Genomic DNA, 22,960 nt, shown 5'->3' with positions numbered 1-22,960 from the left:
AATGATGGAGTCACATGCAAATGCAATGTGAATCCTCCATGGACAGATTATGTAATGATCAAACAACTTTCCTTTCAACAAATTAATGAATCCCCTCTAGACTCTCTCTCTCTCTCTCCCCCCAAATCAATATGCAATTAGGGCCCTTAATCTAATATCATTATTATTAAATTTTGTTCCATGCTTTAACCAGAAATCTTTTGAAGTGTTATTCAGTTTGTTCATGTCAGATGATTGAGAAGAGTTGCATTCACTCACTTTGTTAAGAGATTATGACTCAAGAGACAGAAATGATCAGAAGAAACATGTTATCACATTACAAAGGGGGCAGTGAAATTTTTTTTCACAAAGGGCCCAAGTTTCTCATGAGTTTTCAAGAAACTTGAAAAGCCACCTCTTCCCCATCTACTTACATGGAGAAACTCCCTTTCTTCCCTTTCTTACACCACAACACCTTAGGACACAAGTGAAAAAGAAAACCAGACAACCTCAAAACTTCAACTTCCCCATTACATAAGAGACATCACCCATGTTACCAAGTGAATTCACAGAGAGAGAGAGAGAGGAGAGAGGGAGGGGGGTTCTGCATGCATGGATTCCTGGTTATGGACAGTTAGGGTTCTTGCCAGGACCTCCATAGTAGAAGTAATGGCCCCAGTCATCGTTGTTACCTGTCTGAACATCGTAACAGTTGGATTGCTCGGTGAATGTACCGAGCCCTTTTGGCGCTTTAAGGTTGTTTGAACTGTCAACTACCTGAATGTTCCGGAAGTAGCTTGATTTGCTGAACCCTTCTTCTGGGAAGTGGCCACTTCCCATCTGTGTTGCAGTGTGGTGGCCATCTGATTCTGAGTTCACTACTTCACCTCCCCACTCAATCATCGATGCACTGTCTGCTAGGTACGAGAAGAGGAACGATGGCCAGTACCCTAAAACGTAGTCATTCCCGAATTGCATCCACCAATGTCCCTCCTTTGGATCCTGCAATAAATTTCACCAAAAAACAGTCCACCCTCAATCAAAACCATAAAGTTTTCACTTTTCTTCATCTTCTTTATCTATATTGTGAAAACCCCCCAAGGTACATGTAGTAGCCCAAAGACTGTATATATACACTATGTGAAACCAGTATTAAAGAACTAAAGTTCAGGTCTACTGGTTCAGATTTCCTTTTCTATGACAATGATTCGCAAGAATGATGCTTCTGGTGCACCCATGGCTTCTCTCTTCTAGTTCCTTGAATATTTGTGACAGTTATGGCTTTTTTTTACCTTCCAAATGAGGATACTGATATCATACTGGGAATTACGATATCCAGAGACAGGGGAGATGCTTGCCCCCATTGCTATTTCGCTGTTGATCTGAATAAAACCCGAGCAAAGAAGATTGTAGCAACCCGTAGCTTGATACGCATCACTCTGCAAAGATAGTTTTCAACAGAACAAATATGAACATCTTAAGCAACACCCGAAGTTCCATGATGCATACAGCAAAATTCATTTTCTATACACAAGTTCCAGACTCTTACCGTCCAGTAAGTGAAGAGCCTGGTATTATTATCGCCATATAGATCCGGGCTCACCTGTTGTATATAAGAGTAAAACACGAAAATGTAAAAAGATAGCACGTAATTACTCTACTTATATTCTCGAAAAGACTACAAAAACCCGATTACAAGTCCACACCTGCCAACCAGCTTCAATACTGTTAAGATCTTCACCAAATGATCCACCCAGAATCCAAATCTGTGACAAGCTGAACTCGTTCTGCCTCTGAATCCTCGGCTCCCACACATTAATAGTCGCCTTGGCTCCAAAATATTTACCTCCTTCCACATAAGCTATGGCATGCTAATCCCATAAAAGAAATCAAGGAAGAATTACATACACATTTCAGACCAAGAAAGCAGTAAAACTGTGAAAAAAAGCCTCGAAACTAGGCAGCCATTTTATTCACCTGATGACCATTTTGGTTGATGAGGTCGGGATCTGCAGACCTAGGCACGGGAACCGTTCTGTGCTTCTTCTTACCGTATCTCTTAACCGAACTAGCTCTCAAGACATCATCTTCCTTTGTCCTCCTAACCGGAATGGTTCCTTCCGGGCATTTACCGTACTGATGCCACAACTGTCGGACAGGGTTTGTTCTCTCTTTCTGTTTTGCAGACACCTTGTTCTCGTCAAAGAGCCCTTCAGGGGGATAACTAGGCCTCATCTGAAGGAAAAGAAAACACCCATTAACTAAACATGAGCATTAGAAGACAAGCAATGGAAGAAAGTTTCAAGTCAATATCAGTTTCTTTGTGGACCTGAATCTTGTGGTCTCTGAGGAAAGGATGATCAAAAGCCGGCTGCTTTGACATATGAACACAGTCTATTATGTCACCATCTGGGCTCTGTTCAAACACACAGAAGGAATCTCTTTTTTCAGAAATCACCAGACTTCTCCCACATTTTGAGAAAACCAGAGGCTTTCAAGCTTCAACTAGGGTTTAAACCAAGTGATTTGAAGTCTCTCAGAATCGAATTCCAGAGAAAAACCACTGGCTTCTACAAGTTCACAGATTCAGGCAAGAATTCTGAACTAGAAATTACCGTGTCACAGACATCGAAACACAGTAAAGTACGCAAGAAATGAGAAGACCTTTCATTATTACGGTAACTTTACCAAATCCTGGAATATGATTCACCAATTGTTTCAATTAGTGCAAAAGAAAAACAAATCATCATGTGGCAGGAGAGAAAAAGCAGGAATAATCAGACTATGATTATTTACAGATTTTCCTTCATTTTCCCATCAAACTAAAAGGGGGGGGGGGGAATGATGAAAAGGAAAAACCAGGAACACTGAGTCTCTAGAATTACAGAGGAGAGGAGAGATTCTGAACCTGAATGCTCTTAACAGCAGGTTTGTTCAACCTGTTCAAATGCTTCTGCACCTCAAGCCTCTGCCTTGAAGCACTGAACCTCGCGGCGTAAGATAGCGAAATCAGCCCACCGAGCCAATAACACACTAAAATACTTGCGGCTAACCTCCCCGTGCTACAATGCACCGCGCTCGTCATCTTCCTTACCCAGAAAAACACAAAAAAAAAAAGCCTCACTCTCCCTAATGTTAACAACACACTGAGGCCAAGGAGAGCCTAAGAACAAAGGAAACAAGAGAGAGAAATCAGAAAATAAAAAAATACCCTAAAGAGAAGAAGAAGCTCCAACAACACAATGATAATGCTGTTCGTCTGAACAAGCTTGGAGGTGGGTCTGATTTCGTTTGCGCAAAATTCCAACCACGCAGATCAAAATGCAAACTTTCCCAGCCCTCTCTCTCTCTCTCCCGAAAAGAAAAGCTTCCACTTTCTCTCTCTTATCACCTCCCCTCCCCCACCTTTTTTTCCCAATTAATTAATTAATTAATTAAATCCCATTAAGAAAAAAACGTACTGCTGTTTCCATCTTTTTCCCCACTCCCTTTTTTCTTCGCAGCACTCTCTCACGGGAGAGAAAAAAAGTTCACTCCTTTGTGATGAACTCCTATTTTTTTTCCCTCAATATCTCTCTATATAGTAATTTAAATAATAATTCGATAAAAAAACATGAATTGAATGGAGTTTTCACTGCAAAAATTTTAAATCCACGAAATAATCGTTCAAGGTTTGGGAAAAATGACAACTTTTTTATAAAAAAAAACTGTTACTAGTTGTTTTTAAATTAAAACCCTACCTTCCTGCCCATAATGTCAAATTTAAATAACAATACGGCAATGATTCCTAAAAATGTGCTACCTTTTGTATGTACATTGATATCCACGTGAGCTTGTGTTTGTGTTCTTGGGTTTCCCCAATTGCCCATACATATTCCTAATATTTTCATTCTGCCCCTTTGGCAAATTGATGTTATTGTTTGATTCTAAATTCAGAATGTATGTATGTATGTATGTATGTATGTATGTATGTATGTATGTATGTATGTATGTATGTATGTATGTATGTATGTATGTATGTATGTATGTATGTATGTATGTATGTATGTATGTATGTATGTATGTATGTATGTATGTATGTATGTATGTATGTATGTATGTATGTATGTATGTATGTATGTATGTATGTATGTATGTATGTATGTATGTATGTATGTATGTATGTATGTATGTATGTATGTATGTATGTATGTATGTATGTATGTATGTATGCATATTCAACCAATAATATGCTCAATATTATCATGTCATAATACAACCAGTAGCCATTCCCGATTCAAATTGTTCTTCATATAAAAAAAAAAGTAAGGGGATCCAAAGAGGAAGTCCAAGAAATTAGTTTTAATCATATTATTAATATTATTATAGACGGCAAAAGATAAAATGGGCAGAAGATTCAGAGCAAATTCAGTGTTTCATCCGCGTTTGTAACCTATTTTATCATTATAATAATTATAAAATAAATTTCAATGTTATTACAAGACAAAGATTCTTATGATCTGATCATGGTCGTCGCATGCATCATGCATGCATGTTGCTCGCTATTTTTTTTATTGATTTTGTTGTTACACCGATGAATATTATGATTATAATAACGATATAATCGTCCCCCTTTCAAATATTTTCGTCAACGGTTGATATATGAATAAATTTATGGAACTCGCGACACGATTTTCCACATAATGAGAACAAAAGATTACTGCCACGCCCACGATTTTGTAATTTGAGACAAAATCTTGCATTTCCCCCATATCGTATACACCATAACGTGGAAGACTGGTCGTTGGGGAGAATATCCATAACCAAACCGAATAAACAATTAAAATATTTGTTTATTTTTATTAAATATTTAAAAATATTATTAAATTTGAAACATAGATCATATATTCGTCCAAATTTTAAAACTATTGCAAATACAAAGTGATTGTAAACACGTACCATGTCATCCAGATTCTCTGGCATTGATTCTAATTAATGGAACAGAATTAACGATGTTCTTTTGTTGTTATCATCATGTTCTCCCGCATTTGGAAATGTGTCATGGAGTATATATTAATATACTTCCATATATATATATATACATACACATGCAAAGGTACATATGAAGAATGAGTGAAAAAAAATCTCAACCATATGTTTCATGGAAAAAATAAAACAAAATTACAAAATGTTGGAGGGTGGTATAGTAATTTCGTGAAAAATGTACATACAGCTCCGTGTACCATTCCGTCTTTAACCGAGACGAAAAAGCGTAGAAACCAAAGTTCGCCGTTACTTAAAACTCAAGAGACGACGTTATAACGTCCGTCAGCGCGAGACACGCTTAGTGACGTACAAGGATCAGATGTCACACGTGCGGTATATCTCATCAAAGACCGTACACGTGTTTTCGCCCGTGACAAAGCACAAATCACGGGGAGGGGTAGAATTGGAAAAACTAAAAATAGACCGACGGTCCAAAATATTGGAATCTGAGATTATTAGGTTCTTGAAATTAAAATGAAAATGGGAACAAAAATATTATCGTAAGCTGTGCATGTCGTCTGTTTTCATCACTGGCACATGGACTCATGACTCTGAGGATGAATGTGGGGACTGATTAGTCTTTTCATCCATTCGTCGCATAACACAATGATCAAAGAGGAAATTCGCACTGGTATCCAAAAATATCACGTCATTATAAATCTATATTTTTTTTTTACTTCCTTTGCAAACTATATCTTTTTATAATTTTTTGATAAAAATATTCTTACTTTATTGTATAATTTCAATATTATCATTAAACATTTCAAAAAAATTTACAGCATAAAAAATATATTTTATTGAGAAACTGTGTTATCTCGGAAAACTGTTTTTTCATCCGGGATAATTATTTTTCATATATAAAAATCTGTTTTTATTTAGTTTAACTGTTTTTTTATACGAAAAAATAATTTTTTTTATCAAGAAGAACTGTTTCTCGTCCGAAAGAATTGTTTTTTCATTCAGGAAAGACTTTTTTTTATCCGAAAGAACTGTTTTTTATCTGAAAAAGTCTATTTTCGTACGGAAAAATAATTTTTTTTGAGAGAATTATTTTCATCGGGGAAAAAATATTTTTTATATGAAAAACAGTTTTTTTTATACGTGAGAACTATTTTTCATCCGGACAAAAACGTACACTCTCGAACGAAAAACAACTCTCTCAGAAAAAAATAGTTCTTCCGGACAAAAAAACAAACTTTTCCGAACGAGAAACATATTTTTCGGACAAAAAACAGTTCTCCCGGATAAAAAAAAAGATTCTCTCGGACAAAAACAAACTCTTCCGAACAAAAACAATTCTCGTGGACAAAAAAAAATTCTCCCAGACAAAAAACAAACTCTTCCGGACGAAAAACAGTTCTCCCGGACAAAAAACAGACTCTTCCGGACGAAAAACAGTTCTCTCGGACAAAATACAGACTCTCTCGGACGGAAAACAGTTCTTTTCCGGATAAAAAAACAAATTTTTCCGAACGAAAAACAGATTTTCCGGACAAAAAACAGTACTCCCGAATAAAAAAAAGATTCTCCCGGACAAAAACAAACTCTCTCGAACAAAAACAGTTCTCCTGGACAAAAAAAAATTCTACCGGACAAAAAACATACTCTTTCGGACGAAAAACAATTCTTCCGGATAAAAAACAGACTCTCCCGGACGAAAAACAGTTCTCTCGTACAAAAAATACTCTCCCGGATGGAAAACAGATCTCCCGGACAAAAAACAATTCTCCCGGATAAAAACAGACTCTCCTGGATGAAAAACAACTCTTTCCGATTACACAGTTTCCAAAAAAATCTGCTTTTTATACTGCACATTTTTCGGGACGCTAAATGACAATATTGAAATTATACAATAAAGTAAGGGTAATTTTGTCAAAAAATTATAAAAAGGTATAGTTTTAAAAGGATAGAAAAAAAAAGGGTATAGATTTCTAAACATATCACCTTTTTGTCACACTTAGCCAAGAATCCCATGATCAAATCTCGCACATAATAATTGGAAATCTGTAAGAATATATATATATGTATATATATATATATATATATGCATATACATAGAATTTCTTCATATTCTTATATAAAACGACATTTTGACACTCTACGTTACATTCATTTTCGAATATTTATCCGTATAACATAAAATATAGGCAATCCATATTTACCTTCTTCATAAAAAAAAGTCCATATTTACATACTATATATATATATATTATGATTTTGAGGCTTCTCACAAGTGATGTATCATGAGTCTCCATGATATATATCTCCAAAACTATGTAAATATTGGTTAAATAAGCAGGGAAATCATATATAATATATATATATATACAAATCATGATAATTTAATCTAATTTAGATAGTTCAATCGGTGAAACGAAAATGTTGGTTTCGTTATGTGTTCGAGTCGAAAGAAACGTAAATTCTAATCACATGATTTACTCTCGAGATCGATAACTTTTATTACAATCCGTGCACGTTTTCAATCAAGATTTTGGTAATAGATAACGACAATTAAATCAAATATAAATATCTTGATTAGTCCCTATAAAACTTTGGCTAATTTTGTCGGTGATTGATCTGTAACGATTCGCCATCTCCAAAGGCTCGGACCGCACCAATAAATTTAAATAATCGGTCGCATCCGGACAAAGATCCATTAGGCGGCCACCCAATACATTATACATATATATATTTTAATATAATTGCAACTTTTGAATGCAGCTTCTTCTGAGTTCTGACCACTCGGTGCTTGAGGCCAAAAACTCTATAGTGGCATGTCATTGATAAGCAATGCGATGTCTCCATATGCATAGATCTATACGTACATATATATATACACACACACGTGTTTACCGATGTGAATCATGATACATAACACATCTCATGGTATATACCATGTATTGTATCATGGTATCTGGCATATCATCGACAAGCAATGCGATGTCGCCATATCACACGCACGAATATACATACATCTATACTTACGCACACACACACATATATACACATACATCTCTTCATAGATCCAATTATTAGTCGTCTTGTTTGAATAGACCACGAAAATAAATTGTCTCATACAATTTTATTTAAATGTTTTCACACTACATTGTAACTCGTCTTTTTCATGCCCTAACAGTACATTGATCAGTTTCTCAAATCTTGGCCTTTCTCTCTCCGAAGACCAACATTTTTTTTTAATTCAAACGTAGTGAACAGTAAACCGGGTCTCAGTTTCAACGAGCCAACTTCGGTGCTAGACCTCCGTGGAAGCCCCAACCCCACCGCCGTCGCGGATAAGCCTTCAGTTGCCGTTGCGGAGGATGTATCCGGTGGAGGAGGGACCACCGGTTTCACCACTGTCGCCATTCCGACACATTACAACGTCGATTCTCAGCTTCCTGATTTTCCCGACCAGCTCCATCCGGCGGATTTCGGGTCGTCTGAGGTTTACTTGATTTTCCCGGCGGATTCGATGGTCAATACGCGTCGCTTATGAGAGAGATCGCTGAGAAATCATCCGTTAGCTGTGGATTTCTGAGAGTCACGTCAGTGGATCTGAAAATCCGTTAGTGGGGAATATCTCTCTGTTCGCGGTGGATCTGAAAATCCGGTTTCAGATCGAGTTCGTCCTCCACCGGACACCTCCTCCGCAACGGAAATTGAAGGCTTATCCACGATGACGGTGGGACGGGGGGTTCCACGGAGGTCGAGGACCGAGGTTGGCTCGTTGAAACCAAGACCTGATTTACTGTTTACTATGTTTGATTAAAGTCGGTTTCTCGAAGAACTAAAAATTGCATACGTGTCAGTAATTTTCTGGATTGGTTCGCCATGTTACGCGTCACGTCGGATTGGTCAACTCGTTTTTTTGATCAAATAACGTTATGGACAATTATAGAACTGTTTAACAAGTTCAAGATTTAACGTGTTCAATTTTACAATTTTGGAGTTTAGGAATTAATATTACTCCAAATTACAAGTTGAAGAATTTTTAGAGTTTTTTTCCTTAAATAAATAATATCCATGATCCAAAAAGAATAGCATAAAAGATTATGAGCATCGGTATACATATAGTTTTATCTTCTAAAATATTTTCACGCAACTGCACATTCTTAAAATGATACAAACAAAATAAAGGATGGTAAATACAAATCAAATTAATTGGTTTTAATTCAATGTGCATGGCGTCATCATTATGTATACACATACACATATACATATATATACAAGTGCATATATGTATATATGGCGAAAGACTTTTTGATGCATTGTGAAAGACTTTTTGTTTTTGTTTTATTAATTAAAGAATGAATCTATATACACATTATGGTTTTATTAATGAAATCCAGAACAAAATAAGAAATCTAAACTAGATATATATATATATATACTCCAAGTTTTTTTAGAGAGGATAAATCCAAGATGGCATCATCATTATGTATACACATACACATATACATATATATACAAGTGCATATATGTATATATGGCGAAAGACTTTTTGATGCATTGTGAAAAAACCTTTTCGCCATTTTTTTTTAATTATTGGTTGAACGGAATCAAAGGGCATCAATCACGTAAGGTGAGCTTGAATCCAATTTTGACTTCTCACTAAAATGTCATATACATGTCGATTTTTTTTCTTTTTTAAAAAAAAAATAAAAAAATGTTCACCATCACTTTCACATACTAACTCATCCACAAGCAAACCAAGAACACATCCTCAAAAGAAAACGAATACTATCTCTTTGTTCGGAAGAGAATGCGAATCGGATATTCGAGTTTTCGAAAACATATGATATCGATTTCGACGTTTTCGGTATATGATATTGACCTCGATATAATCGAATACTCGATTCTTTAAGTCTGGTATCTGTGGATATCCGAACCCAATGTAAACACATGTTCCCATTCTCGGTAGAGTGTCCAGGTGAGAAAGATTTTACGGCCAAAAACAGAGGCGAGGAAGAAAACAACTTTTACTCCTATACCGTGGCTTTGTGCAGCAATGTGAGTGAATTGCTCGGATTCGTGACTTCTCCGGAGTGTAGAAATTTGCGGAATGATATTTTTATTGATAGTCAAAATAACATATAAATATATGAGAATCTTACATTTGAATAAGTAAAGTACACATAATAATAAATATTACTAAATATATATTTTCTAGATTTGATAAGATCTCCATTATACGATATATCTCGTAATATTCTTCAAGATCCGGTATATCTCAACACCCCCCTTCAAGTTGGAGCGTGGAAGATCATGAAACGCCCAACTTGCTGAAAAGATGATCAAACGCATGCCGCTTGAACCACATCACCTTGCGAACTTATGTCAATTATAACTAAAAAAAATCAAACAAACGACTGCGCTGCAACTTTGGCACCACACACAAAAGTTTGATGATAACAAAAAAAGGGACGACAATCGCGGTGCAGAAAGAAGTCTCGGGAATAACTCTGATTCATCTGAGATTGAAAGGCAGCTACGCGAAAGCGTTTAATGACAACAAAGTTTTTGGCAAGAATAAGATGTTTGGCGGTTACGCGAATAATCTTTAGAAACATGTGGGATTATGAGAGAAAATAAAAAAAAATAAAAAAAAATAAAATGACTCTCTTATTCTTAAAAAAAAAACTCGAAATGATATTAACACTGGATTAGTATATTATCATCTTCATCTTCACTCTCATTATCGATCATCATTTTTATAAAAAGAACAACAAATTAGAAAAGAACCAGAAACACTGATACCATGTAGAAATTTGCGGAATGATATTTTTATTGATAGTCAAAATAACATATAAATAGATGAGAGTCTTACATTTGAATAAGTAAAGTACACATAATAATAAATATTCCTAAATATATATTTTTCGGATTTGATAAGATCTCCATTATACGATATATCTCGTAATATTCTTCAAGATCCGGTATATCTCAACACGGAGGACGTTTCCTAGTGATTTTCGATTAGCGTTCTTTGGATTTTCGCAAGACAACGTTCGGCAAGAGCGTAAATCAGAATGACAAGAACGGTTTTTCGCGAGTCGGTAACCGACGGGAGGGTAGATCGGATTTTCGCTCGGGTTTCTTGGACAATAGTGAAGGGGTAATGTTCGAGCGGAGAACAATAGAGTTAAACTTTATATTTAAAGTGTCATTTACGTAAATATGTATAAAACCGAAGGGTGAAACCATCTTTTCCAAAACACAGATATCTGCGGGTATCCGTATGATACCAACAAACCACTCCTACTCAAACCCGAGATTTAGGACCCTTCTATCTAAAAACCCGAGCTCGTCTCTCACGTCTTTCGGATACCCGAATTCGGGTATTTTTGCCCATCCTTACCGCAGTCAAAGCGAAATTTGATCAAGAATCCAAAAACAAGAACATGACAGATTCATTCCAAGCTTGAGGGGGCATTTGTCTGGAAGAAACCAAACTGTTTTGATCTCTTCTGCTCATCAGTCCGGCGACCTCTCTGCATTATTATTATTATTTTTTTTTCAGACAGTTAAAGTCTGTTGATGACAATATCGCTGGTAACTGAAGAGGTTGTACATAAAGATATAAACTCAAACACACTGCTTTTCAGATGATATAAGAAACACATAACCTCCTTGTTCAAGATCAAGCCACATGAACAAATTCAGAGTCAACATGATCTTTTCCTTGCGCAGAGAATTCGCCTGATAACCTTTTATTATAAAATCCAAATCCAAGATTTGTTTCCATAACATGTTAATGTTATCACCATGGCAATCTCGATTCAGTGTCTACAAAGACCAGTTTCACGAATCTTATCAAGAACAGAAAAAGGGTGTCAGCATCAGTGTTCAAGCAAAGATTTTGCAGATCCCACACAGGAAATTGCCATTATTGGATCGTGAGACAACACTCATCAACACCCCGTATCAAACAATCCAATTCAACTGATCGAAGAACAGAATGGCTTCCCTTCCATCAAATAAGCAAACACCACAATAAAAGGTATAAGAACATGAGAAGTAAGGGGGAATGATGAAGGAAAACCTATTGAATCCAATTCGTAAATCTGATTTATTTTTCGGTTCAGGAGTAATTTACAGTGTAAAAGAACGACAAAGTCGGAAACTTTCAGCACCCGGCGACCATCTAATCAACTAACAAAGCAATACCAAAGAATCAAAACACAAGTCAAAGCAGCCATGTGAGGTCGAAAGCTATACAAAGAACATGTCGGGGACGTTAATCAGAGTGCGAGTAATAGTAATAATCATCAAACTCACGGGTAGATGATGAGGACGACCCATCATCAGCATAATCCCCATAATTGTAGTAATTATGACCAAAATCAAGATCATCATCATCATCATCGTAATCGGAGGAGGAGGAAGAAGAAGAGTAGTTGTGGTACGTATAGGAGTAGAAGGAATCAGATGTGGGAAGGCACAGGAAAGTCCACAAGCAGAGAAAGAGACGACCCACTTGATGAAGCGGGAAGCAACAAGCCAGGTCCATAACCTGGCGGCTGTTGATTCTCTCCGACGGCCGAACCCTCCGCATCCGCTGCCACGTGTCGGCTGAGGCATCTGCCACCGCCACCAACGCCGCGCTGCTGAACACCATCACCTCTCTCTCTCCCGAGCGCTTGGATGCGATTGGGCGATGGCGGCTGCTAAAGCGTTTGGTCGTGGATTTGACTTTTGTCTTTCGAAGAACCGTTTCGTGCGTTGCCAGGATTTTGTCTTCTACGCAAGTTGGGATATTTTTCTTTTTGTGCGCTTTTTGGATAAATTTCGTGGGAGACCTTAAGACTAAGCGAGAGATTTTTTTTTTTTTTTTTTCCAATTCCAACCCAAAGTTTCGATTTTGAACAGAACCCAGTTTAGGTTTTAAGATTTCCTGTCTAAATTTAGTAGAAAGCTTCAAGCTTTTTTTTTTTTTTTTTGTTAATCGAAAGCTTCAAGCTTTGACCAAGCCCAAAGTTTAAATCTTATTGTGATTTTAAATTTTAGGGTTCATGCCCAATTTCCGAGCCCAACCCACTTGTCTCCCTCCCTCTTCTTCCTGCTATCCATATAGCAGCAGAAGCGGGGAGAGAGAGAGAGAGAGAGAGAGAGAGAGAGAGACATGGAGGCATTGAAGGTATGGAGTCTAACGGCGATGCCATTGAAGCAATTGCTCCGTTTGTCTTCTGCTTCTTCTTCTTCTATGCATCTCGTAGCTGTAATTGGAGGAAGAAGATCTAACCACTCATCACGTGCCCTCTGCTGCGCCTCTGCTTCTTCTTCTTCTTCTTCGACGGCGGCGACAGCTGAGACTGCCAGACCGGCCGGTCGCAACCGACGGTCCGCTTCGTCTTCGAATTCTACTTCTGATCGTGAAGCCATTCGCTCTATTCGCCTCAAAAAGGTTCCTTTTTTCTTCCCTGTTGCTGAATTGTGTCTGTATCTGTATGAACACATGTCAATGTGTATGTGGGTTTTTTTTTTTGAAATCGCTCATTGGGGTTGGTCTGCTCGCTGTGAGAGTGGAAATTTGCAGTATGGATGTGTAATACCGAATAGTTTCAGTGAGCATATGTTTTGGTAATGGAGATTTCTTTATAGGTTGAGGAATTGAGAGGACAAGGATTTGAACCTTATGCTTACAAGTGGGAAAGAAGTCATAACACATATCAGCTTCAGGAAATATATAAGCATTTAGGGAATGGGGAAGAATCAAACAGTGAGAGTGATCGTGTTTCTATAGCTGGGAGAGTTGTGGCTCGCAGAGCATTTGGGAAACTTGCTTTCATCACAGTGAGGGATGACTCTGGAACAATTCAGGTTTTCTCTTTCACCCAATTTTTGATATATCAGTTTCGAGCTCTTAATCTTATGTTCGGTTTTTCTGTTCATATATCAGTTTCGAGCTGTTAATCTTATGTTCGGTTTCCTGCTCATGATTTTCACAGCTTTACTGTGAGAAGGAAAGGCTTTCAGATGAACAGTTTGAACAGCTTAAGGCATTTGTCGATATCGGCGATATTTTGGGTGTTAGTGGCTCAATCAAGAGAACAGAGAAAGGTAACCTTGAAAACAGACAATCTGGGCAGAGAATGGTTGTTTGATTTTGCATCAATCGATTCCTTTTTCCTAACTTTTGTTTTTATTTGTGTCGTATCCATCCATTCAGGGGAGCTTTCTGTATGTGTGAATTCCTTTTCGATCCTCACAAAGTCTCTCCTTCCGCTGCCAGACAAATATCACGGTCTAACCGATGTGGATAAACGTTACCGCCAAAGGTTAGTGTGTGTTTTGGCATTCCCATGATAATTGCTTGAAGATTATTAAGATTTAGTCGGGGTTTGACTTCATTGTGTTTGATAATACTAGGTACGTTGATATGATTGCAAATCCCGAAGTGGCTGATGTGTTTCGGAAAAGAGCAAAAGTATGTTATCTTATCCTATCTAACATAACTCTGATGTTAACTCCAAAAAACTAACTGTTTGGTTCTGCTCTTAGCTTTTATCTCACTACATGTCTTAGTTTTTTTTCCTCTGCAACATCTGTTCTTTGTGTTTCAGAGGCTAACACTGAATATTCTTTTATTTCGGCTTTAGTAGATTGTTTCAGAGATTCGCAAGACAGTTGAGTCTTTGGGTTTCCTTGAAGTTGAAACTCCTGTTCTACAGGTTTGTGTTCTTCTTTCCAATCCTCTTTTCTTTTGGTTTAATTGCTAATAAAATACTCACTATTGCCATGTTCATAAATCATCACATTTCGGTATGTATGGTTGTAAAAGTTGGATTTTATTTGACTCGTTAAACTAGGGAGCAGCTGGTGGAGCCGAAGCGAGACCTTTCGTAACCTTTCATAATTCACTCGGTAGGGATCTATACCTAAGGATTGCTACCGAGCTTCACTTGAAGAGAATGCTGGTTAGAGATATTTTCTTGACATTGTCCTCTGATGGTTTTATCGTCTAATTCTTCCTTTCGTATAATCTTAGCCAATTTTTCTTTTGTGATCACAGGTAGGAGGGTTTGAGAAAGTATACGAAATGGGTCGGATATTTAGAAACGAAGGCATTTCGACCCGTCATAATCCCGAATTCACGACTATAGAGGTAAAAGTTCATGGTGCTTCCTGCATTTTGGTCTTTGATTCTTGAATGGTTTCCCTGTATGTTAACATTCTCGAGATTTTGTTTTTAGATGTACGAAGCGTATTCAGACTATCAAAGCATGATGGATATGGCCGAGCTAATTGTCACCCAATCTGCTATGGCTGTCCACGGGAAACTCACCATTGATTACCAGGTGCATATTTTATGTTAGAACAAGTGAAACATGATAAACCCTAGCGTGATCTATCGAAACTTTTTCTTCTTCCAAAACTTACGGAGTTTGGGAATCCGTTCCTGAATTCGAGGAGTCCGGGGATCCTTGAACGATATTCGAGTCTCGTTCGATCTCCGTACCTTTATTGAACACACAAGTTCTCCTTTATTTAAAACAATGATGTGAGATTAAGATAGTATGAACCCCTAATTAGGGGTGGCTAACTTGGTGAGAATCACTGAACCAATCTGAATCGAATAATACATAACCATAACCATATCGAATCCATTATGAAAATCGAATGATCGTGATTAATCTAACCGGATAAAAAAACCCGAGAAAACCGAAAGTTTCTTTGAAAATTTAGTATTCTTTTCAATAAAATCAAACCTGAACCGAAATAGAACTGAACTGAACATAATTCAATATAAAAATTGAATGGTTATAGTTTTCCTAAAACCAAAATAACCAAATCCGAACAACTCTTATCCCTAACGGGTCTTACGCCTCCTTACATCATAATTTGTCGTTCAAGTACGAAAACAACCTAATAAAAGAAAACAAGAACAAAAGCTCGAAATAGAAACGACCCAACCGAAGGATCAAAGTCATGATTTGGTTGTGAATCTTTGGTGGAACTTTGAGTTTGTGATGGCTTCATGCAGGGAACGGAGATCTGTCTTGAGCGGCCTTGGAGGAGGGAAACCATGCACAATCTAGTGAAAGAGATGACGGGAATCGATTTCGATGAGATGGGGGATGATCTCGGAAACGCCAAAGATACCGTCGTCATGAAACTCCGGGATGTGATCGAGACCAAGGACATATCCGCAATCGAAGCTTGTCCTTCTCTCGGCCATCTTCTTAACGAGGTGAAGCTTCTGCTTTACTGTGAAGTTCCAGTTCCAGTCTTCTCCTGTCGTGTTCTAAGTTACCAGTTCTGTCTTTTTTCCAGGTTTTTGAAGTGGCTGTAGAGCCGAAGCTGATACAGCCGACATTTGTTCTGGATTACCCTATCGAAATATCTCCTTTGGCCAAGCCTCATCGCAGGTAAAAAAAAAAACTTTTTTTGAGGAAATAGTACTGTTTGTTCGAAGCATAAACGAAAACGGGGTGTTTTGCTTTGATCTCAAAAAAACTTTTTTGTTGCGTGATTCTTGATTCTTTCGCGACAGTCGCAAAGGCTTGACTGAAAGATTCGAGCTCTTCATTTGTGGCCGGGAACTGGCAAATGCATTCTCTGAATTGACTGATCCGATGGACCAGGTAACGAAAATCGACGTAACATGTTAAGATCTTCCAGTTCGGTTTCACATCCTAGTTATGTTTTGTATAATTCCCGAACATGAAAAATATCGCGAATTTTGGTTAGAGAACACGGTTGGAAGAGCAAGTGAGGCAGCATAACGCGAAGAGAGCCGATACAACGAAGAAAGACGACGATGACGACGATTCTTCGTACGAAGTGACCCTCGACGACGATTTCCTCACTGCTCTCGAATATGGAATGCCTCCGGCTTCAGGGATGGTACGATTCCATTTTCCGATGCAAGTAAGGAACTTTTCTTTGATTCGTAGTTTTTTTCCCTCATCGTCTTTTGTTTACCGTTTAGGGGCTCGGAATCGACAGGCTCGTGATGCTCTTGACGAATTCCGCGAGTATCCGAGACGTTATCGCATTTCCGGTTCTCAAAGTTCAACAGTAACAAAGACGATACCGGGAAAAAAACGGCACTGCAGAGTTACCGTTACGACAATATCGTCGGCGATCCATTTGTTGTATCATCATTTTTTGTAATAAGCAAATTAACTTCAGACAACATGTTAAAGACAAATCATTGTAGGGTCTTTTTGGTCAGTGGGAATTATCGTCTGCTTCTTTACCCTTTTTGAAGACCTGTTATCGACCGTCCGATCTCAAACGGGATTCCATCGAGGTCGTTGGTTTTGCGTTGACCGAATGCTGAGTATTCGAATCGGACGGTCGTGATGGATTGATCTCGGAATCAAATGTCGGAAGCATCCAATGTTTGTCATTGACGAAGAGCCCATAAACGCTCACATGCTGTTGTCTGAACCAGTATGCAGATAATAAATTATTATTATAATTTTTTTAATATTAGTACGAGAGAGCTGTTGAAAGATATATTTGTATGGATTATTTGGAGATCCGTCTCAATCCCGTGTCATATTATTTTGTAATATCTAATTATATAGAGAATCTCTATTGAAGATTTAATTTTTCTAATTTAATTAGATAAATAAAATAACAATTCAGTAAACATTAAACAAAAAAAACCTATAAATTTATAAATCTAATTTATCATATTAAATTCTAAACTTTATCCAGATATAATTTTATTCCGATATATTACATTAAAAAAATAAACATATAGTTCAAATGAAATTATTATTGTTAGTAACATTAAATAGTAAGATAGATGATAATTTTTATATGAAAATGATGAAATAAAAATATTAAAATATTAAAACAAATATTTCTTATATTATACAATGAGAATATGATTGATATTTAGAGATAGAATATCGAATATAGAAATAGAACATGATTATTTTTTAGAATCGAGTTAAACAATATTGTGATTATTATTTAGATTTACTTTTAAGTTATATAAAAATTTAAATATTAAAATGATAATAAATATTAATGAATTTAAAATTATTATTATTTAATTATATTTGAAAAAATCTTTAATGATAAATAAATTATAAAAAACAAAATAAATTACTAAAAATATTTTTTATAAAAGGAAAAATCCTTAAACGTGGGCCTCTTTTGAGGTGGGGGCACGGCCCATTAGACGGGTCTGATTATTTGAAACATTAAATTAAATCATATATAAATATTTTTAGTGTGTATTATCCGATACAGGAGCTTATAATTCAGAATATTTTTAGTTTTTTTTTTTTATTGATTATGGTCAGATCCCATGTTGCTTAGAATATTTCAATCTGATATTCAGAAGTGTCCTTTGTTTTTCCTCGTTGATGTGGAATCTTCTTTACTCTTCTCTCGCATAAAAAAACTATGATAAAAAACTCCATATATATATATACGCATTAAATATATAAAAAAATAGTTATATATATGTATAAACTAATCTTTTCACAAATTGTTGATTAATGCAGATTAACAAGATAAAGTTTTCACCAAAGATAAGATCTGGATTTGAAATTATCCGTACCAACTGACATAATAAAAAAGAATTACGCTGAAACAATATGGAAATTATTTACTCGTAAATTATTTTTAAAATACAGAAATCAGTGTATTTGTTTGTGGATAAAGCTGGTATCTAAAATAAACATAATTAGTTTAAAATATTTAGATATTTGGGTAAAAGATGAAAACTTGAAATTCGAATTACACAAGGGATCGTCCACTGTAACTGTGCGAGGGCAGTTTCCATTGAAAATTCTCTTCTGTTTCCTTTGTCCAGTTTATTCTAGTCTGGTTTGTTCTTGTCAATTCTCAGAGATTATTTAGCAACATCATTATCTTTTCTTCTTTTCATTTTCTCCTCAATGGTTACTAAGAAGGGTTCTTGATTCTCTTTCCTTCTCTCTCTGTCTTCCCCAAATCAGGAAAAAGCATCTACCTTTTTAATTTGTTTTCCTCCGTTATCTTCCGTTCACGGCTGATTGTTGTCAAGGGGAATCTGTTCTTTTCCGTTTTGTATTAGCATTGCGTGGGCTCTGTCGTTTTGTCTGCTCCCTCGTCTGATTGGAATTCTGGAGAGAGAGAGAGAGAGAGAGAGAGAGAGAGAGAGAGAGAGAGAGAGGCGTATATACACAAAACCCTTGCTGGGTCTTGTTGGGTTTCTTTTTTAATCTTGAAATCAAACTGTTTATACGGTTCTGTTACTCGAAGATTCCGGCTTTCAATCGATCCGGATCTCATTGATGACCAGCTGTTTCAAAGATCCAACCTTTGTTTTGATGAGGGCTTTGCTGTGTAAGATCCAGTGCCCTTCTTTCTTCTGTTTCTGTAAACCTTCTCCTCACATATGCACGGCAGGTTCGCTGAGGTTGGAGAACACGCCTCACGTGTCTTCCACCGCCTCTGTTTCATCTAATGATGATCTTGACGATGCCCATGATGATGTTGATAATGTGGATGGCCATGGAAACGATGAGGTTAGAGAAGAGAGTAGGGTAGATGGAAAGGAAGAGGAAGGTCGAGGTACCGGGAATTTTCTGAAGAGCAGTCTTAGGAAGGCGGATTCTGGTTCAATAGAAGCTGAGAAAAGGGAGAAGAAGAAGGTGCAGTGGGTGGATTTGATGGGGAAGGAGCTTGCTGAGATCCGAGAATTTGAGCCTAGGTGATGAAGAGTTTATGCTGTTTTTCTTGTTCTTTTCCCTTCAAAGTGTATGTTCTGATTCCGATGCATATAGTATACGGTTGCGAATTGCATTAAAATTTTAACTGGCTCTCAAATCCAGTGACCATTTGGATAATGCTATCCATGTGTCTTGTGTGATTATTTTCACCAACCAAAGGTTAAACAAAAGGAAATTTCTTCTGGTGTCTTTAGTGAAGAATGAACTGAACTGAACTGTCATTTTTTTTTGCATCCAAGCTGCCTGCTTTGTATCTGTTGTGCTGTAATTTGGTCGGAATTCCCATTGAATGATTCTCCGTGTTCTTGCAGTGATGAAGAAGATATCTGCTATGATGGTGGAAAAAGTTGTGTTTGTGTTATCATGTGATCCATCTATTTTAGTTTTAGCTCGGTGGGGAATAGATGGAAGGTGAAAAGTGGACTTGCAGTGACGAAGAAGATATCGGCTACGACTGTTGGGTGTCTTCAATTTGTGGCTCCAGCATTGGAAACATTCTCCACTGAGGTATATATAGAATCTGCATTTGTGTTCTTCAAACCACTTAATGGAAGTTCTTTCCCATTTAGATCCCGAGAAGAAAAACGTTGTGTATTCATCATTATCATCAGCATCAATCTCTAACTCTGCAGCTTCTTCTTTCATGTCAACTCTGAATTCTTGTTTATATCGGTAATCCATAGAATAACTCAACAGCCCTTTGCCTTTGATTCAACCTCCGAGTTTATAGAGTATATCAGTTAATTCCGAAATTTGAAGTCAGCATATCACATAGAACAAAATTATAATGTTCTATATGAACTATATCCCTATACTCTTTCATTTGATTTACCTGAGTCTATAGAGTATATCAGCTAAATGAAACAATTTCTACATAATTGCTCATTTGATTTACCATGATAGTATATAGTAACTATATCCCTATACTCTTTCATGCTCATTCTTGTCAGGGCTCATCAACAGAACAGTTCTTGCAAACCATGTGTCCTCACTTTCTTCTGGACATTTTGCCTGAATCTGTAAGCCACACATGACACATCCCTCTGTTGTTGGCATAATGGCTCGGATCATTCATCATGCTCATCTGGGGACCTTGAAAATGATTGCGTGGAAAACATGCTGTATGAAAGGTCCATACTTTACGGGTTCTCGAGATCTCCAAGGTTTTGTTGATGGGTATGCTTCCAGTTCGGTTGTTGTATGATCCTTTTAGTTTTCCATCTGAAGCGTAATTTTTTGACATATAGCAGAGAGTATTATCTGGCTAGGGAGGCACTATCATCTCGAGGTGAACCAGCTTGGTGAGCCTTTCCTGGAAACTTTGCTACTTGTGTAGTTAAATGACAGATCAAGCAGTATCAACTGAAGCTGGAATCTCTCCCATTGGCAACAATGATGTGTTGTAATTCCAAGTTTCCAGGCCTAACAGCCAGTTTCACAAGGGCATGCTTCAAAAGAAGCAGCAACAGCAGCAGCAATTGTTTACGGCCAACAAGGGACATGAACTCGAGAAGGGAATGCTTGTGATCCACTGAGCAAGTCAAGAAATCAAGAAAAGGGTAAGCAAAAAGCTCAAGAGACTAAGAAGGTGGTGGTGATGATGGTGAAAGCTTAAGTTGTTTGATCTCATTCTTGTTCTGTCTTGTTCTTTAACTGTGTCTGTGTTCCTTCTTTGATTGCTCCTTATCTCTGATTTGTTTAAGCATCCGATATATAATTAGTGAATGAAATCTTAATATTATTAGATACATAATGTGGTATTTATACAAGTAGGTTTAACCTAATAAGACACATCTAAAAATACATATTTATCCCTCTATACGCCCCTTCAAGATGGAGCACCGAAGCTGAGTCCAATCTTGACAAACAAGTCATGAAATGGAATCCGTGGCAATGGTTTCGTGAGAGCATCAGCGAGCTGGTCGGCAGCAGAGACGTGTGTAACTCGGAGATCGCCCGATTCAACAAGACCCCGAACAAAGAAATAGTCAAGAGCTATGTGCTTCATGCGTGAGTGGAATACCGGATTAGCCGATAGGTAGGTCGCACCGAGGTTGTCACAGTAAATGACAGGTGCGGTGTCAGAAGTAAAGCCGAGCTCCGAAAGGTGTGATGTGACCCAACGAACCTCAGCCGCTGTAGCAGCAACTGAGCGATACTCAGCCTCGGTGGAAGAGCGAGCAATACCAGACTGCTTCTTGGACGACCAAGCGACGGAATGACTGCTAAGAAATACAACGAAAGCTCCTGTGGACTTGAAATCAAGTCTATCACCAGCCCAGTCTGCATCGGAGAAAGCATGTAATGTTAGAGAATTCTTGACGGACAAGAAAATCCCATAATCGCGAGTCCCCACAAGATAACATAAAACCCGCTTGACGGCTTGCCAATGTTGATCCGTTGGAGCATGCATAAACTGAGACAACTTGTTGACTGCAAAACTCAGATCCGGACGAGTAAGAGACAAATACTGAAGATTACCAACAAGTGTGCGATACTTAGTCGGATTCGAAATTGGTTCTCCAGAGGCAGCCGTGAGCCGAGACGTTGATGCTAGAGGTGTGGAAATCGGGTTAGCATCAGACATGTCGGCACGGTGGAGTAGGTCAGTGATGTACTTTCGCTGAGTTAGAAGCAAACCACGATCAAAACACAACGCCTCAACACCAAAAAAGTAGGAGAGATCACCCAAGTCCTTGGCTGAACTTGAGACGAACAACTGCCAGTGACAATCAAATCATCCACATAGACCAGAACATAAAGACGAACAGCCAGTGTGATGAGAGTGAAAAGAGATGTATCGACAACAGAGTTCGTGAATCCACGAGCAAGCAGAAAAGATCGAAGCTCCGAGTACCATGCACGAGGAGCTTGCCGAAGACCATAAATAGCTTTCCTAATCTTACACACATGATGAGGGCGATCAGAAGCGAGAAACCCGGGTGGCTGTGACATGTAGACTTCCTCAATAAGATTACCCTGGAGGAAGGCATTATTGACGTCGAGTTGTCGTAAAGGCCAACCATGAGAGACCGCTAAACTGAGCACCACACGAATCGTAACCGGCTTAACAACAGGACTGAACGTCTCATGGAAATCAATACCCGGACGCTGATGAAAGCCCTTGGCAACAAGCCTGGCCTTAAACCGATCCACAGAGCCATCGGGCTTGCGTTAATTAATCCTGAACACCCATCGACATCCAACAATATTGGCAGCTGCACTTGCAGGGACAAGATCCCAAGTACCATTCCGCAGAAGAGCATCAAACTCGT

At 37.7% G+C, this 22,960-nt stretch overlaps 4 protein-coding genes across 14 annotated transcripts; 2 read left to right on the top strand and 2 right to left on the bottom strand.

Annotated features, from left to right (window-relative positions):
• Positions 1 to 277: 277 nt before the first annotated feature.
• Positions 278 to 3,352, bottom strand: LOC104810323. 2 transcript variants are annotated; one of them, XM_010536563.2, is made up of 8 exons: positions 3,191 to 3,352; positions 2,888 to 3,068; positions 2,309 to 2,395; positions 1,957 to 2,214; positions 1,686 to 1,850; positions 1,529 to 1,582; positions 1,272 to 1,418; positions 278 to 981 (listed from the first exon to the last, which is right to left on the bottom strand). In XM_010536563.2, exons 2-8 carry the CDS (start codon positions 3,062 to 3,064, stop codon positions 604 to 606), a joined length of 1,266 nt encoding a protein of 421 aa, XP_010534865.1. In that variant the 5' UTR covers positions 3,065 to 3,068; positions 3,191 to 3,352; the 3' UTR covers positions 278 to 603. The 2 variants fall into 2 exon arrangements, with proteins under 2 accessions (XP_010534865.1, XP_010534864.1); XM_010536562.2 differs by having other exon boundaries at positions 2,888 to 3,064.
• Positions 3,353 to 11,502: 8,150 nt separating this feature from the next.
• Positions 11,503 to 12,903, bottom strand: LOC104810322. Of its 3 annotated transcripts, none has more exons than XM_010536561.1 (2): positions 12,283 to 12,890; positions 11,503 to 11,790 (listed from the first exon to the last, which is right to left on the bottom strand). In XM_010536561.1, exons 1-2 carry the CDS (start codon positions 12,620 to 12,622, stop codon positions 11,765 to 11,767), a joined length of 366 nt encoding a protein of 121 aa, XP_010534863.1. In that variant the 5' UTR covers positions 12,623 to 12,890; the 3' UTR covers positions 11,503 to 11,764. The 3 variants fall into 3 exon arrangements, with proteins under 3 accessions (XP_010534863.1, XP_010534861.1, XP_010534862.1); XM_010536559.2 differs by lacking the exon at positions 11,503 to 11,790 and adding an exon at positions 11,800 to 11,966 and having other exon boundaries at positions 12,283 to 12,903; XM_010536560.2 differs by lacking the exon at positions 11,503 to 11,790 and adding an exon at positions 11,800 to 11,971.
• A 169-nt stretch (positions 12,904 to 13,072) lies between these two features.
• On the top strand, positions 13,073 to 17,213 carry LOC104810321 (lysine--tRNA ligase, chloroplastic/mitochondrial). The gene is made up of 14 exons (XM_010536558.2): positions 13,073 to 13,408; positions 13,606 to 13,824; positions 13,953 to 14,064; positions 14,174 to 14,282; positions 14,374 to 14,431; positions 14,607 to 14,675; positions 14,814 to 14,921; positions 15,017 to 15,109; positions 15,198 to 15,302; positions 15,989 to 16,195; positions 16,279 to 16,373; positions 16,499 to 16,589; positions 16,696 to 16,851; positions 16,937 to 17,213. The coding sequence occupies exons 1-14, from the start codon at positions 13,127 to 13,129 to the stop codon at positions 17,027 to 17,029; spliced, it is 1,797 nt and encodes a 598-aa protein (XP_010534860.1). The 5' UTR covers positions 13,073 to 13,126; the 3' UTR covers positions 17,030 to 17,213.
• A 1,525-nt stretch (positions 17,214 to 18,738) lies between these two features.
• Positions 18,739 to 21,433, top strand: LOC104810320. Of its 8 annotated transcripts, none has more exons than XM_010536557.2 (4): positions 18,739 to 19,299; positions 19,363 to 19,666; positions 19,997 to 20,192; positions 20,636 to 21,433. In XM_010536557.2, exons 1-3 carry the CDS (start codon positions 19,248 to 19,250, stop codon positions 20,052 to 20,054), a joined length of 414 nt encoding a protein of 137 aa, XP_010534859.1. In that variant the 5' UTR covers positions 18,739 to 19,247; the 3' UTR covers positions 20,055 to 20,192; positions 20,636 to 21,433. The 8 variants fall into 8 exon arrangements, with proteins under 8 accessions (XP_010534859.1, XP_010534858.1, XP_010534857.1 ...); XM_010536556.2 differs by having other exon boundaries at positions 18,740 to 19,666; positions 20,636 to 20,815; positions 20,936 to 21,433; XM_010536555.2 differs by having other exon boundaries at positions 18,740 to 19,666; positions 20,636 to 20,815; positions 20,933 to 21,433.
• The last annotated feature ends 1,527 nt before the right edge of the window (positions 21,434 to 22,960 follow it).

The sequence above is a fragment of the Tarenaya hassleriana genome, unplaced genomic scaffold (assembly GCF_000463585.1).
Source record: "Tarenaya hassleriana unplaced genomic scaffold, ASM46358v1 Cleome18, whole genome shotgun sequence".
NCBI lineage: Eukaryota > Viridiplantae > Streptophyta > Magnoliopsida > Brassicales > Cleomaceae > Tarenaya > Tarenaya hassleriana.
The sequence above is the reverse complement of the archived record's forward strand: the minus strand, read 5'-3'. Positions and strand labels throughout refer to the sequence as shown.